The 15556-nt window shown below is 40.0% G+C and overlaps 1 protein-coding gene across 2 annotated transcripts; it reads left to right on the forward strand.

The window, feature by feature from the left end:
- The first annotated feature begins 103 nt into the window (after nt 1-103).
- csf1ra (colony stimulating factor 1 receptor, a) lies at nt 104-15556 on the forward strand. 2 transcript variants are annotated; one of them, XM_028589341.1, is made up of 22 exons: nt 104-260; nt 520-636; nt 3186-3464; nt 3593-3880; nt 3989-4125; nt 4208-4373; nt 4469-4670; nt 6504-6619; nt 6775-6886; nt 7031-7230; nt 7526-7617; nt 8978-9104; nt 9442-9546; nt 9681-9791; nt 9958-10120; nt 10250-10332; nt 10722-10825; nt 11260-11382; nt 11485-11596; nt 11692-11791; nt 12780-12891; nt 13456-15556. In XM_028589341.1, the coding sequence occupies exons 2-22, from the start codon at nt 588-590 to the stop codon at nt 13600-13602; spliced, it is 2928 nt and encodes a 975-aa protein (XP_028445142.1). In that variant the 5' UTR covers nt 104-260; nt 520-587; the 3' UTR covers nt 13603-15556. The 2 variants fall into 2 exon arrangements, with proteins under 2 accessions (XP_028445142.1, XP_028445143.1); XM_028589342.1 differs by having other exon boundaries at nt 3189-3464.

The raw sequence follows: 15556 nt of genomic DNA on the forward strand, positions 1-15556 counted from the left end.
CACGCACACACACACACACACACACACACACACACACACACACACACACACACACACACACACACACACACACACACACACACAACAGTTCCCTCCACCCACCACCACTTGCTGTCTGAAAGATTTTATGTTTGCTGTGTGACTTCAGTGGTGAAGAAACTGTAAACAAGCAGAAGGGGGAAGAAGGGACTCTTGTGTGTCTCTGGATGCTGGAAACATCAAACCCAGGGAAGTGATTATATCCCTCTGTTAAACTGAAGGTGAGCACTTTTGAAATAAATGAGTGATGCTTCCATAATGCATAACACGTTAGCGGTGTCTAGCTGTAATCGTGAAAAACTTCCTCAAAGTATTTTAGTATTTTAGTTTCCTGATTTTAATGTAAATGTATTTGTGTTCTGCATAGATACATGTTTGCAGGCAAAGTTGCTTTGACCATTAGAAAAGAGAAGTTGATGAGGGGGATGAGTGATAGCAAAACTTCAAGGGAGGTTTTCTCATTTCTCTCTCCAACACCAGATCATTCAGATTGGGTTCATAGCACACAAACCTCAAGATTCAAACTGCAGGTTTGGAGTTGATCCAGGATGCAGCCCTACCTCGCTCTGGTGCTGGGGATTGTGGCCTCTGCTTCAGGTAAGGGCCGACAAACACTGCCTGCTAAATCTACAGCTTTAGCCAGTTAATGTCTTTTCTTCAGTTTTTTGACAGCTGTGTTGGTCGAGCTACTTTGAATGCTTTGCAAGCTGCCAATTCCTTCAGACTGGAAGAAGTTGAACTACTATACATCAAATCTACCCTAGGGAGAAATCTAGTTTGGTTAACTAAAGCTACTTAAGAATAAGTAGTTCAAACTACTTAAAAAAAATTGACAATGTACATGTGATACAAAATTATAACAAACAAAAAAGTCACATGCCAGCAAAAAAATGCCACTCAATTGAGTTTATTGCAAAAAGTACTCGCTTGTTCACTAAAACCAAAAGAATCAACACCACTATTCATGGAAAATTGCAAAGAATGTCAGCTTTGGTTTTTCCCTCAGTCAGACACCTGCCTCCTAGAAACTAAAGTTGGGGATTGCACCAAGCAGGATTAATCAGTTAAGCAGGTAACTTCTAAAATAGCATGCAGCAACTTCTCTGAACATTTGTTAATAAATAGCATAAACAATACGTCGGACAAATATATTCAAGTTTAGCTTTACACATTTAAAACTTTAAAAAACTATAGCAAAATATGTTTCACAGGTGAGCTGACATTCCAGCTTCCTGGAATACCCCTGAGACCTAAACCTGTCATTAACTAAAGTGGCTGCCTGGTGAATGCATTACCAGCGTGTCTTCACAGCAGTCAGGATGAAAGAAAAAAAGTGCAGGGCTGGTCAAAGGGTGCTCAATTACAGTAGAGGAGCAATAGTAAAATCATGATAAAAAAAAAATCCTTTGCTTTTATGGCCCAAAATTGTAGTTTCAGTAGTAAACTAAAGAAACGGCAACAAATTAATGTACTACTTGTATCACTATGCAAATATGAATGAACTACCAGCAAGCTACTGCAAAATGTAGTTACACTACAGTTTAATAACATGTAGTGCAATTTAAATAATCTGAAATAAAACGAGAGAAAGAGAGTATGTCAAATTTTTTAAAAGGTTTTGATTAAACCAATGTTTTGAATTAAGTTTATACTGTTTCTGTTGAGTGCTTAAGCGCATGTAGTCCAGTGTAGTGGACATGTCTGTAACTTTCTGAAAAAATCATATTTTTGAAAAAAAAAAGTGAATATTTGTTTTTGTCAAGAAGAGTAAAAACACAAAAAACAATTTGACTCAGGCCTTCATAATTCATGCATCAGAGGGTTAAATCCAATTGCAATAAGATATATTCTTTAAAGGACATATTTTTATACACCACAACTGACAAATTATTATAAAATCCCCCAAAAATACATACTCAAACATGACTTCTCGTGTATTACGCTATAATGACTTTATCAGACATTTCATGGAAAAACTCGTGGTCAGTGCAGAGGAGCTGAGAAACAGATCCAACACATGCTTTCTTTCTCTTTTTTTCCATTTTTGGTTCACTGAACACCACATGAATATATATATGTATGTATAGAATATCACCCCCCAAGCATCCAATGGTGCTATTGCATGTCTTTTTGAGCACAACCACGCATCTGTTGTTTGGTTTACTCAAGGCTAATGAATTAGTTTTGCTTTCTGGTACACTGATGTATGAGGTGTGATTGGGGTCCTTTTGTGGTTGGATGAATAGTCGCATTCAGATGATTGAACAGGGACTTTGAAGCAAAGGCAACTGCTTACACCCACAATCAGGAGGTTCAGAACTAAAATGCTGATTGGTTTCAAACTGCATTTTTATTCCTTGTTCTCTACAGTACATTATCTTGGGTGTTGTGGTGAATAGAAGAAAATGCTGAACATGGAATCTCAGTTCTGCTTCAAGCTTCAAAACCTCTGCATGGACACTTTTATAACCTTTAGCGAAAGTGTAGACTGTATACTTAATGAGAGAAAGCTTCAGCTTAACGGGAAAGACATGTCAGTCTCTCCGATGTTTTCACAAAAATGGTTTAACCCAAAGTAAAATCATGTTTTAACAAAAACTTCCAAATACACCACAAAGTCATCAAAGAGAGCATTGTGTTTCATCACTAAAGCTCCATCACTCCCTGAGGGGTTGGGTCTCTTTGTGCTCCCTTTAAAGATGCCTGAGAAGTATTACTCCCTTTTCCATGCTTAAGATTCTTGAATATGTGTCTTCTGTTGTTTTTGGTGTTTAACATGAGGGCCTAAGTAAAAATACAACAGTAACAGATGTGAAGCTTTTCATATTTACATGTTTTTATCTCCAGCGTTGCGATAGCGACTGTAAAAAGCAGAAGTGAGGAGGATTGAGGGATACTATCAGGGTCCAAGTCTTCAATCTGTTTCCTGAATCCGCGAGATTGTTTCTAAAATAGATTTGAATCATAGAGCTGGCGAGACAGCTCCAGGGGTTCTCCATTTAAAAATAAAATAAAATCTTAATCAACAAGGAAACAGAGCAAAAATCACTTTAACAACAAATTATATTTTGATTAAGTTGTTCTCTCACTGTGTTTCCATTGCTCAAAAAGTCAACAAATACATTCATAATTTTGTTCCTTCTCAGCAGAATGGAGGAGTCCAGTGATCAAGTTCAACTCTAAGGTGGTGGAGAGTTCTGAGGTGGTGGTCAGACCTGGGACCCCACTGGATCTGAGTTGTGAGGGTGACAGGCCTGTAAACTGGCAAACAAGGCTAGCCAAACACCGACGCTTTGTCTCCAAGGGCAATGGGAACGTCCGCACCTTGAAAGTGGAACGTCCCTCTGCAGAGTTCACTGGAACATACAAGTGTTTCTACACTGCTGGGCCACCACAACTGACCTCAGTGCATGTGTATGTAAAAGGTGAGAAGAGAAGGACAATCTTCCTAATGTTAAGTTGTAAGTGCTTGGTTGGTTATACTTTTTTGTGATTGTTTATTAGATTTCCTCAGTATAAATCTCACATTATTTTCCCTTTTTTCTTTTACCAGATCCAAACCGTGTGTTCTGGACCAGCAGCACGTCCCTGCGGGTGGTGCGGAAGGAGGGTGAGGACTATCTGCTGCCCTGCCTGCTGACCGACCCAGCAGCCACAGACCTGGGCCTGCGCATGGACAACGGCACCTCCGTGCCGCCAGGGATGAACTACACAGTTTACCGGCACCGTGGTATTCTTATCCATAAACTTCACCCCCGCTTTAATGCCGACTATGTCTGCACAGCCAAAGTCGACGGAGTGGAGAGGACCTCCAAAGCCTTTTCCATCAACGTCATTCAGAGTGAGGCCCCCTTTGGTTGTTAGGAATGATCACCCGAAGCTGTCATAGTCATTTCAAGTGACACATGCATCAAGTCCGATACTCATTTATGATTTTCTCTTGCTCTAGAGCTTCGTTTCCCTCCATATGTCTTCTTAGAGACTGATGAATATGTGCGCATTGTTGGGGAGGAACTCAAGATTCGCTGCACAACACACAACCCCAACTTCAACTACAATGTCACCTGGACATACAGCACCAAGTCGGTCAGTATGTCAGTATGAGGCATTTCTTTTAGAAGTTTTCTTGATTGTTGTAGTAATCCTAAATTCCTCTTTTTGTCTTAAGAAACCAACGATAGAGGAGAAGGTTCGCTCCAGTGGAGCAAATCGCCTGGACATACAAAGCATACTGACCATCCATGCGGCGGACCTTGCAGACACAGGAAACATTTCCTGCACTGGCACTAATGAAGCAGGGGTGAACAGTTCAATGACATACCTGCTGGTTGTAGGTAAGCCACAGAAACGATCACTCCTGCTGCTATGTCTCGTATTGAAAAGTGTGAAACATTATCAACCACTAAAACAATTTGATTCTTCTAAACAGACAAGGCCTACATCAGGCTGCTGCCCCAGCTGTCCCCTAAACTGGCCCACAAGGGTCTTTCAGTGGAGGTGAATGAGGGAGAAGATCTGGAGCTCACCGTGCTGATAGAAGCGTATCCCCACATTACAGAGCACAGATGGCACACCCCAACATCTCCCAACACGTCCACACAGGAGCACAAGCTCATCAAATACAACAACAGGTACAACATATATGAGCTCCAATCTGGCTTTCGAGCTGCATATTCAACAGACACATGTCTCATCCACCTTTTCGACTATGTGCGTCAGAACTTTGAACAAGGGAATTATGTTGGCATGTTATTACTTGACCTGCAGAAAGCATTCGATACTGTGAACCACAAGATTTTGATTTCTAAATTACAGTGCATGGGTTTTAGTAACTCTGCACTCACATGGTTCACTTCTTACCTAACAGATAGGACTCAAGTCTGTGATGTTGAGGGGACCCTCTCTGATTCACAGAGTATAACGTGCGGGGTGCCCCAAGGTTCGATCATGGGGCCCCTGTTATTTTTAGTATATATAAATGACTTATCAGCTGTGGTTTGGTGCAAGTTGCTATTATATGCTGATGATTCTGCTTTACTCGTCCCAGGGTGTAATGCAAAAGACATTGAAAATACTCTTGGTATAGAGCTAGAGTCTGTCAACCAGTGGCTGGTAGACAATAAGCTCTCTATGCATCTGGGCAAGACTGAATCAATCCTGTTTGGTACAAAAAGGAAGTTGGCAAAATTAAATACTTTAAAGGTGATGTGTAATGGGTTTGAAATTGTATCCAAATCCAGTGTCACATATTTGGGTTTAGCATTGGATCAATCACTTACAGGTGAATCCATTGCAGCCAAGGTTTTAGCTAAATGTGCCTGTAAGTTGAAGTTTTTATATTGCAAGACAAAGTTTTTTGATTTCTCTGTAAAGAAATTATTGGTATTAACTTTGATTCAATGCCAGGTAGATTTTGCTTGTTCTGCATGGTTTTCTGGGTTGACTGTAAAACTTAAAAACAAATTCCAAGTGCTGCAAAACAATGTTATTCGGTACCTATTAAAAGCACCCCACCGTACTCACATAGGTAGGGAGGAGTTTACAAGAGCTGGTCTACTACCTGTACATCTAAGAGTAGAACAACTTAAGCTGAACCATATGTTTAACATTGTTAATGGTCATGCCCCGAATTATTTATGCTCTAATGTAACTATGGTCCACATGCAGCATAGTCATAATACTAGGGCCAGCATTCGCTCATGCATAGTTCTTAGAGCTACTAATGCAACTAAAAATTATTTTTTCTACACTGGTATCATGGCATGGAATAGTTTGCCTACTACTACAAAACTCCTATCATCACGAAGGATTTTTAAAACGCAGGTAAAGCAGTTTTTATGGAATAAGGTGAATATTTATTGATAAATTGGTGAGTTTGTGTAGCATTTATATTATTATTTTTTGTTTTTCATTTAGTTAGTTTTTTACGTGATGTTTATATTTTTTCAACTTCCTCCTCCATATTGTATGTCTTTCCATAATGGTTTGTTTGCTTTTTGTATATTGTTTTACATGTGAAACACCAAGGACCGTGCTGGATATAAGTATTTTACTTTAGCATGTTATCCTTTGGATTACTGTTTTTTTATTGTTTTTATCAAGAAATCAATCAATCAATCAATCAATCAATCAATCAATCAACACCATGGCTATTTCATTGCTCCAAGATGTCAGCACAGTTTAAATATTTAAAAAAAAAATAATAATAAAAAGTACTATGATAAGGGGAAGCTACTCTGGATTTGAAAAGGGCTGTTGGTGTATTTCAAGTGAATTTCACTGGGAACCCAAAGCTCATTATAATTCCTCAGGTCATGCTACAGGGAAGAGTGGTGTTCTCTTTTTAACTTCTTGACGTCTTTGGCGATGATACATCGGAACTGTCTGAACTCAAACCGCAGAATTAGTCACTTCGGATTCCTCTTTTTCTTAGTTTAAAGATCCTTTTTTTCTCCTTTTTTTAGATATCATGCTACTCTGCAGCTGAAGAGAATGAATGCACAGGAGCAGGGGCAATACACCTTCTATGCCAGGAGCGAATTGGCCAATGCATCTATCACATTCCAAGTTCAAATGTATCGTAAGTGACATAGTAAATGCAAATCAAATCAGTAAACATATTCATAGTGTTTTTGCATGGTTAAGTTCTCTTATATAAAAGGAAAATACATGTTTCTTTAAAATCTGATGCTTGCTGTTGGTCTTTCTTTACATTCATTTTCTCCTCACTGGCAGAGAGACCCGTTGCTGTGGTCAGATGGGAAAACATAACCACACTCACTTGCACCTCATTTGGTTATCCTGCTCCCAGAATCATCTGGTACCAGTGTTTTGGGATACGGCCTACGTAAGTATCATTGCACAGGGAGCAGTAGTCAGAAGAAAGGTCATTAAGTTTGCTGTGTTGTGCTTTAACTTGAAGCCATTTAGCTGACTCTTTCACCCAACAATGGGGCCTTTGTCTGACTGTGTTTGTTCTGCAATGAGGCAGATGCAATGAAAACACCACAGGGCTGCAGCTGGCGATCCCGCTCCAGGCACCCACAGTGGAGGTGCAGAGGGAGGAGTACGGGGCCGTGGAGGTGGAGAGCGTCCTCACCGTGGGGCCGTCCAGCCGGAGGATGACAGTCGAGTGTGTGGCCTTCAACCTTGTCGGCGTCAGCAGCGACACTTTTGCCATGGACGTTTCTGGTGAGCATCGGATCATTTGATTATCATCAGTTGTCTTTCACGATGTGGTCACAAGCGTACTTCTCAATTTGCTGTTGTACAGTTATATGGTGCTCAAACTAAATCCAGGGTTTGGGAAATTGTGTTGTCATGGTCAGCAGATCCCTTTGTAGTTGTTTTAAAACTGCATCATTCTATTGTGTTTTTTTGTGTAACTCAACATTTCATAAAAATATACAGAGTGCAAAATCCTCAGAGGGATATTAGAGTGTGAGTTAAATCGTGAGTTAATATTGATTTTTCTCTGATTGTGCAGACAAACTCTTCACTTCCACCTTGACTGGAGCAGCCGGCATTCTGGCCATCCTCCTTTTGCTACTGGTTTTTCTGTTATACAAATATAAGCAGGTAAGGTGTACTTACATCCTTAACCACCAACACATACACACTGTTATCCCAAATTAGTTGACTTTAATAGAAATCTGTGTGGAAACCCGTTGCCTTAAACCGTTCACATTTTTACACAAGGTTAAACTTAAAATGTCAAGTTGTATTACCACAGAGCGGTAAATTGATGCAGTAGACAATCCAAGTTTACATTAGTAGTCATTACTTAAAGGGGAACTATGCAGTATTTTTTTAGCTTAATTTACCTTAACTGAACAGCTTCGGAGTCATTGGAATGGTTATATGACTTTTTTCGAGTTGAATGGTAGTCATCTCGCTTTCCCCTAGTGCCTGTGAGCGGAAAAACCACCCTTGGCAAGCCGCCGGCCTGCAAAATTACAAATCCCACTATGGCCACGCCAAGACCCGCCTTACGAAGCAGCTTGATTGGTTGGGGTTAGGCATTTCACCTCGAGTGGTTAAGGTTAGGATAGCCGATTGGTAAGGGGATAGGACCTGAACAAATGGGATTACGTTACCTAACGTTCTCATGGACGCCTGGCCAATAAATGCTTTTGAAGGGCGGGTCTTGGCGTGGCCCTAGTGGGATTCGTAATATTGCCACCGGCCTCAGCGTCAGTCATGTTGAAACATAACAAATATAAATCATTAAGCTTTACTTAAGAAACTAAATTAAGAAATTATTCTTGTAAAATTTTTTTTGTCTTTATAACAATCTAGTTTTAAGTACAATGCATTCAACACATTCGTTCCATTAAAACAGAAAGGATAACTATACAAAGATAGTATTTTCCTATATAACCTGTATGGAAAACTTCAATCAAAAGATTTCAAGGATATTAAATGTGTATTGAAGTATTGTCTGACCGCCCAGACCCCATCAGTCCCCACCCGGGTCTCGGTCATGGTGCAATAATAAATGTAGACAAATATAAACACTAAATCAACCATACAAAACTAAAACCCAGATATCATATATGCGCACCCAAAACATTAACAGAACATTATTAAAACTTTAACTAGGACAGAAATTGTTCAGGACATATTCTTTTCCCATGAGCCTTTGCAATGCTTCAGTGCAGAACAGTTCAAATGACCCCGCGCCTCCCATACAGAAACATAAAATCCTCAGTTATCTCCGCTTAATATGATCTGTGCACTGCATACTTAAGCTGATTATTACAAACTAATGTGTTTAGAAATGAATATTGTTTTTAACAAAACATGAATGAATAAGTAGTGACCGCTAAAAAGTTTAATTACAAATAAATCTGGGTATACAGTGCAGCATGTATTCATATTTTGTTGCAGTATTTTTGTTGTTGTAGTTTCTACCATTTGCTCCTATTTTCCTCTTCAGAAACCCAGGTATGAGATCCGTTGGCAGATTATTGAGGCAAGAGATGGAAACAACTACACCTTCATTGACCCCACTCAGCTGCCGTACAATGAGAAGTGGGAGTTCCCGAGAGACAAACTGAAGCTAGGTCTGCACCATTCAGATTCAGATTCAGAAAATCGTCTTGGCCTCAACGTAGAGTGCAAAAACAAAACTCTGACAGTAAACATACAAAGCTTATAAAATAATTGACACAGGATAAAAATAATACAATGTACTTGTGCAAAGTGACATAGTGTTTGTGTTATCCTAAATTGACTCAAATGCACTCACATTTTGAAACACTTTTGAAACAATTGTTCAGTGCTCGTGAAAAAGGGAATATAATAGTGAATATGAAAATAATAGAATCCGAAAGAGAATCTGAAATTTGACTGTGCATAACAGCCCTGGTTTGAGTTATACTGTGTTTTTTGTCCAATCAGGGAAGATCCTAGGTGCAGGAGCTTTTGGAAAAGTCGTTGAAGCAACAGCCTACGGTCTGGGAAAGGAAGACAATGTGGTGCGTGTAGCTGTGAAAATGTTAAAAGGTGAGCCGATGTTAAGACCTTGGATTGAACAGCGAGATTGTTTTTAACATGAGCGAGTCAGAGGATATAGTGAAATCCTAAATGATTTGTTGTGCACGATTACATAGAAGGATACTGTTGTTTTTTTTCTGCAGCCAGTGCCCATTCGGATGAGAGGGAAGCTCTGATGTCTGAACTGAAGATCCTGAGCCACCTGGGACACCACCAGAACATTGTCAATCTATTGGGAGCCTGTACCTACGGAGGTCAGACAGCATCCTGTCCATTCTGTATAATACTGGATGAAATTAGAACACTGTAAAAACATGTTTATGAAAGTCATCCAGTTGACAGAAACCTAGTAAAAGTAATTTGCATGCAACCACATTTTCTTTTTTGAAAGGGTCATAACATGGTGTATCTCCTCATCAGGACCGGTGCTTGTGATCACAGAGTACTGCAGCCTCGGTGACCTCCTGAACTTCCTTCGCCTGAAGGCAGAGACGTTTGAGAACTTTGTTATGAACGTTCCAAATGTTATAGAGGACTCTATTGACTACAAGAACATTTGCAGTCAGAAACAGTTTATTCGAAGGTATGTCACCAGACAGGTGCAGTCTGATGAGGCCGAATCTGTGAAAAAACAACAAAAAAACATTAAATCTCTGAAATCCCACTCTGTCTTTCTTCTCTTGTCTTCTTCTTGTCTTCTCCCATCCAACAGTGACAGTGGGATCTCCAGTACACCTTCAAGCAGTTACTTAGAGATGAGACCCAGCCAGGTGGTGAATATGGAATCATCTCCAGGTAAAAAGCTTTCTTTTCCAATGCCAGTTTAAACTAGAAGGGCACTCGGAAAGCAAAGACCTCCGCCAAGGCCATGCCCTGTCTTCGCAACGTTAAAAGAGTTAGAAATATATTCTGTGTATCCGCCCAGTGATTTGGATCCACTCCAAAAGGTAAAGGGTTCGTCCTTGGCCCATGCTTCACCCTTCCACCGTGTTTCATTAAAATCGGGCTAGGAGTTTTTACGTAATCCTGTCCACAAACAGACAAACACATTAACTAACTAAGAAACGGATGTTATTAAAACAAATGCATCCATTATGCACGAGCATGCTAATAAGAAGCGTCAGCCTCTCTACTTCCTGACCCTGGGTGTGACTCACATCAGTCCTGTCTGATTCTTGCCACAGACTCTGTTTGTGATGAGACTGGTGACTGGCCGCTGGACATTGACGACTTGCTGAGGTTTTCCTTTCAAGTTGCTCAGGGCCTTGACTTTCTGGCTGCCAAAAACGTGAGTGATTTTACCACTAAAGGATCTCAGATCTCAAACAGAAAAAATATGACTGTGATAATTTACAGCAGCAGCTGCTCTGTTGTAACTAGCGAGTGGGAATTACCCACACAACAAACAAAATCCCAAATGGATTTCAGAAAAAAAAGCAACCAAATTTGCATGAAAAAGTATGGCTTTTTATAGACGATGAATTAAAGTGTGAAATCATATATGTGATGGGGGCTAGCAGGGGTATTTCCCATTAAATTTTTCATACTTACTCATCATCGTAGTTTGACTATGTATTTGATCATAATTATTTATGCTACATTGAAATGCACTTTTCAGTGATCTTTTTGTTTTGATGTGTGAGACTATAACCGAGACAAATTGTGTGTTTTTGTGTGTGTGTGTGTGTGTGTGTGTGTGTGTGTGTGTGTGTGTGTGTTCAGTGCATTCACAGAGACGTGGCTGCTAGAAATGTCCTCTTGACCGACCACAGAGTGGCTAAGATTTGTGACTTTGGCCTGGCACGTGACATCATGAATGACTCCAACTACGTGGTGAAGGGCAACGTAAGCCCTTGAGTGGAATAGAGCTAACGTTTACTTCATATTATATATAGTTATGGACTATATTTTAAAACACTTTTGATGTTTTTTACATTGTGTGTAAAGGCCCGTCTGCCAGTGAAGTGGATGGCTCCTGAGAGCATCTTTGACTGTGTGTACACCGTCCAGAGTGACGTCTGGTCCTATGGCATCCTCCTGTGGGAGATCTTCTCTTTGGGTCAGAACACATGCATACTGTATATGTACCCTACATTCACACACATTTATTTCATGACTTGCTTGCTAAACTTACAGTATATTAATTTCTATTAGGCAAGAGCCCCTACCCCAGTGTGGCTGTGGACTCCAGGTTCTACAAGATGGTTAAGCGCGGCTACCAGATGTGCCAACCAAACTTTGCCCCAGCTGAGATGTAAGCTCGACCCTCCAGCAACATAAAGTCTGGTTCACACAGATGGATCATTGCTGCCCCCCTCCCCCTTTTTAACACTTTACTTTGTCCAGCTAATGTTACTACTGTCACCTGATTATCAGTTGAGTCTTGCTGGAGTATCAAGTGACTATCAGCTGGGTTTTTACAGTTGAGTTGCCTTTTTATCAGCTGGTAAAATGTTAGCACTCAGCTTATCAGACAGGAACGGTGGTAGATTTTATATAAGTTTTAACAATAACTGATTTATTAAAATTAAAGTTGATCCCAAGTTGACTTCAATGTTGGAAATAGTGTGCTTCCCAAATGATCATCACAGCGGAACAAAGATCCCTTATTTCTTTGCCAGTCTTCCGCTCTATCTAACATCTGAATTAACTGACACATGAGGTAACCTCATGAAGTACTTTCATTATTCCTGTTTTTAATTTACTTGCTTCGGGTTATCTAACCCCAAAAACATATCAAGCATAAATTCCAAACTTGGCAAGCAGAAATGAGAAAATAAAAAGAGTGTTTTTCCCAGTATCTCAGAGGGCCCTAACATCTGTGTGTGCTGATTTGGCATGGCTGTCACACCACCCGGAATAGCTGTGGAAACAGAAAGGACTGAATCTGAGTCAGGGCCTTATCATCTGGTGTTCTGCTGTGTATAAGGCCTCAGTTCTGCCTGTTAGCCACATGATCTCAAAGCTAGGAAGCCATGTCACTGCTATTTCACGGCAGCAAAATGAGACTGGTAGGTCAGAGGTTCTTATGAACGAGTCTCTCTTATCAAACTGCGTCACCACCTCCAAGCCTTTCCTTATTTGTCTAATTTGGCTTTGTACAGTTTCCTGATTTTACACCATATTTTGAGAAGTGAAAATCAAGAACACCATCTTAAGATGTATACCATCAATGATATTTCTTTTGTCCAGGGAACCGAAAAAAAAAAAAATCTGTTTTGTATGGTTCACTTTTGTTTCAGCTACATGATCATGAAGATGTGCTGGAATCTGGAGCCTACAGAGCGTCCAACGTTTAGCAAGATCACTCAGATGATAGAAAGACTACTTGGGGACCAACCTGAGCAGGAACTGGTGAGTAAGACGCAGAGTTCACAGACTACAGTCTGGCTTTGCCAAAAACTATCCATGAAACCAAAACCTGTGTCGCTCCAGCCAAAATGTCCTCAGGAATACCTCCATTTTTATTTTGAATTACCCCTAAGAAAAAACAGATTGAGCTGGTCTGTAAAACCAATTAAATTAATTGGATTTCTTTTGTGATAACATCTAATGTGGGTGCTGTTCCCAAGGGATATACACACTTTCTTTGAACTGTATACAGTACATATATTGTTTGAATGCAAGAATGCATTCTTTTGGGGTGGCCTCTAGCTCACCCACTAAGAGTGTTTGCCCCATGTTGGCTGAGTCCTGCAGCGGTGCAGTGTTTGAATCCGCCCTGCTGCTCTTTTCTCCGTGTCATCCCCCAGTTTTCTCCCCCTTTCATATCTATCCATTTTCTAATAAAGGGAAAAGCCCCCAAAAAATAATCTTAAGAAAAGAATGCATTCTCTTATCACACCATAATATTCAGATGAAGCCAAGATTTGGCTTTCTTGGATCAAGTCTCACCATCCTAATGCTGCCTCTCCACAGCTAATCTACCAGAATGTGCAGCAGCAGGTCACAGAGGTTGAAGCGTGTGACGAGCCCAAGTGCTGCGACGGCCCCTGTGACCGGTCTTGTGACCACGAGGAAGAGGAGCAGCCTCTGATGAAGACCAACAACTACCAATTTTGCTGAAAGCCCTAACCGCCAATCAATCAGTAAATCAATCACTCATCAACAAGCATCAGGAAAGCGGGATCAGCTGTAGTTCGTGGCCAGAGTATACCACAGCTTGTTCTAAACCGCCAGACGGTCGCAGAGTCGCCTTCACAGCTATTTTTTGCCTGTTGTTCCTTCTTGCCAGACAGACAAGCAGCTGCAGCAAACATGTGACTTGCTTCTTTGCAGACCATGAATAGAAATTGCCACGTCTAACACTGACTGCAGACATGAAAGGAGGGAGCACGTCAACAAACTGCTCAAGCATCCAAAGCTGTACCTTATCCTAAACATTTCTCCCTCACAGACTGTTTATCACTCCTTCTGATGTGTAGCTCTTTGAGGTGTAATCTGTTATCCAAAGGATAATCTGTTGAGTGTTTTTAACAATATATTGTACACTGTTTATTACTGCCCTATGACGGTAAATGTCTTTTTTTTTTTTTCTGTAGACGTTTCAGTCACTTTTGTCAGCAGGTTCACTTCCTTTTCATCATTTTATTGCAATTCTCAGAGGAAGCGACCTAAAAGCCACATAGACTAGATCCACAACAACAACAACAACAACAACAACAGCTACAGTATGTGAGCTACTCATCTGTATGTGCTCTAGACAAGTTAGGTTTTATTCTCTGAACACCTCAATTGAACATCTGAACAGTGCGAGGATTTGTTTTCCATGTTTTTAACACGCTAAATCGATCTGCGCTTTGGGTATGGCTGAATTTGTTGTGACACTTAAAGCATCCTTCAGTTGGTGGAAACATGTGATTGTTCCACTTCAATCTTATTAATTAAGCAGTGTTCAGTGTGATTTAGGAGCAGGAATACAACTGAACTGAGCAGGGAAATCTGTGGATCCATTATGGACCAGATGAACAATGTTTCATGTTTGACAATGTGAAAGCTTTTTTTCTTTTGTCTTTGCGTGGCACAATTTAAGTTAGAGGAGTTTTAGGATGTTAGCTTTACCAAGGTCTATATCTAGCAGTCAGCGTACACTGCCAAGTGTTTTTTAGATTTCACTTTTAAAATAACAAATAAGCTATGTGAGAGATACATCTCAAATGTGCTTGCATCTGACGGAGACACAAGTGGGATGTCTAATAATGTATATGTCATTATATAAATCAAGAATTATCTTTATTTTCGCTAGAATGTTGTAGAGTAGTTAGTAGTACATCAATATTTCAAATGTGTTGTGTGTTGTTTTTTTGTGTGCAAATGAGACAATCAATGCAAAAGCTGCAAATTAAATCAATGAAAAACTGCAGCGGCTTTGAATGAAGCTTTACAATTGCAACTCCAGAATGTAAAGTTGTTTATATACTACGAGATTATGATGTGGTGCCAGATATTTTTAAACTTTGTTTTTCTTTGTTGTATCTCACTGGGCTACATGTGCTGCCTTTAAGTTCTTCTCCTCACTTCCCAATTTTTTATTGGAAAATGTCCAATCTGCATTTCCTATGGAACATTTCCCACAGTATCTGTCAACATTGCACAACTCTGAAATCTTTGTGGGGAAGTTTTTTCCTCCTTTGTGTGGTTTCAACTAAAATCTTATTTCTTTTTTGAAGTAGCTGGCCACTGTCGGGCACATTTTGAATAAAAGTCTTGTTCCATTGTCCATCAAGAAACTGAGATGTTAGGGAGTTTGAGAAAAGCACAATAATCACCACAGTGGTTTTGTTGCTCTGCCAGTGTCCTCTTCTATTCTTTCCTTCAGTTGCCTCAGAATTAATTTCTTCAGATCACTTGTCACTTCAATGATCTTATTAGCAACATCACAAACAAACATTCCTGGGCTTTATGTTGACGTTTATCCTCGATTAGCTTCTCGTTACAGTTTAAAACATTTTCTGTTTTTCCGGAATGTAAAGCATAAATAATTATCTCAATTGCACTGCTATAAAATAAGTGAAAGTTT

The sequence above is a fragment of the Perca flavescens genome, chromosome 10 (genome assembly GCF_004354835.1).
Source record: "Perca flavescens isolate YP-PL-M2 chromosome 10, PFLA_1.0, whole genome shotgun sequence".
NCBI lineage: Eukaryota > Metazoa > Chordata > Actinopteri > Perciformes > Percidae > Perca > Perca flavescens.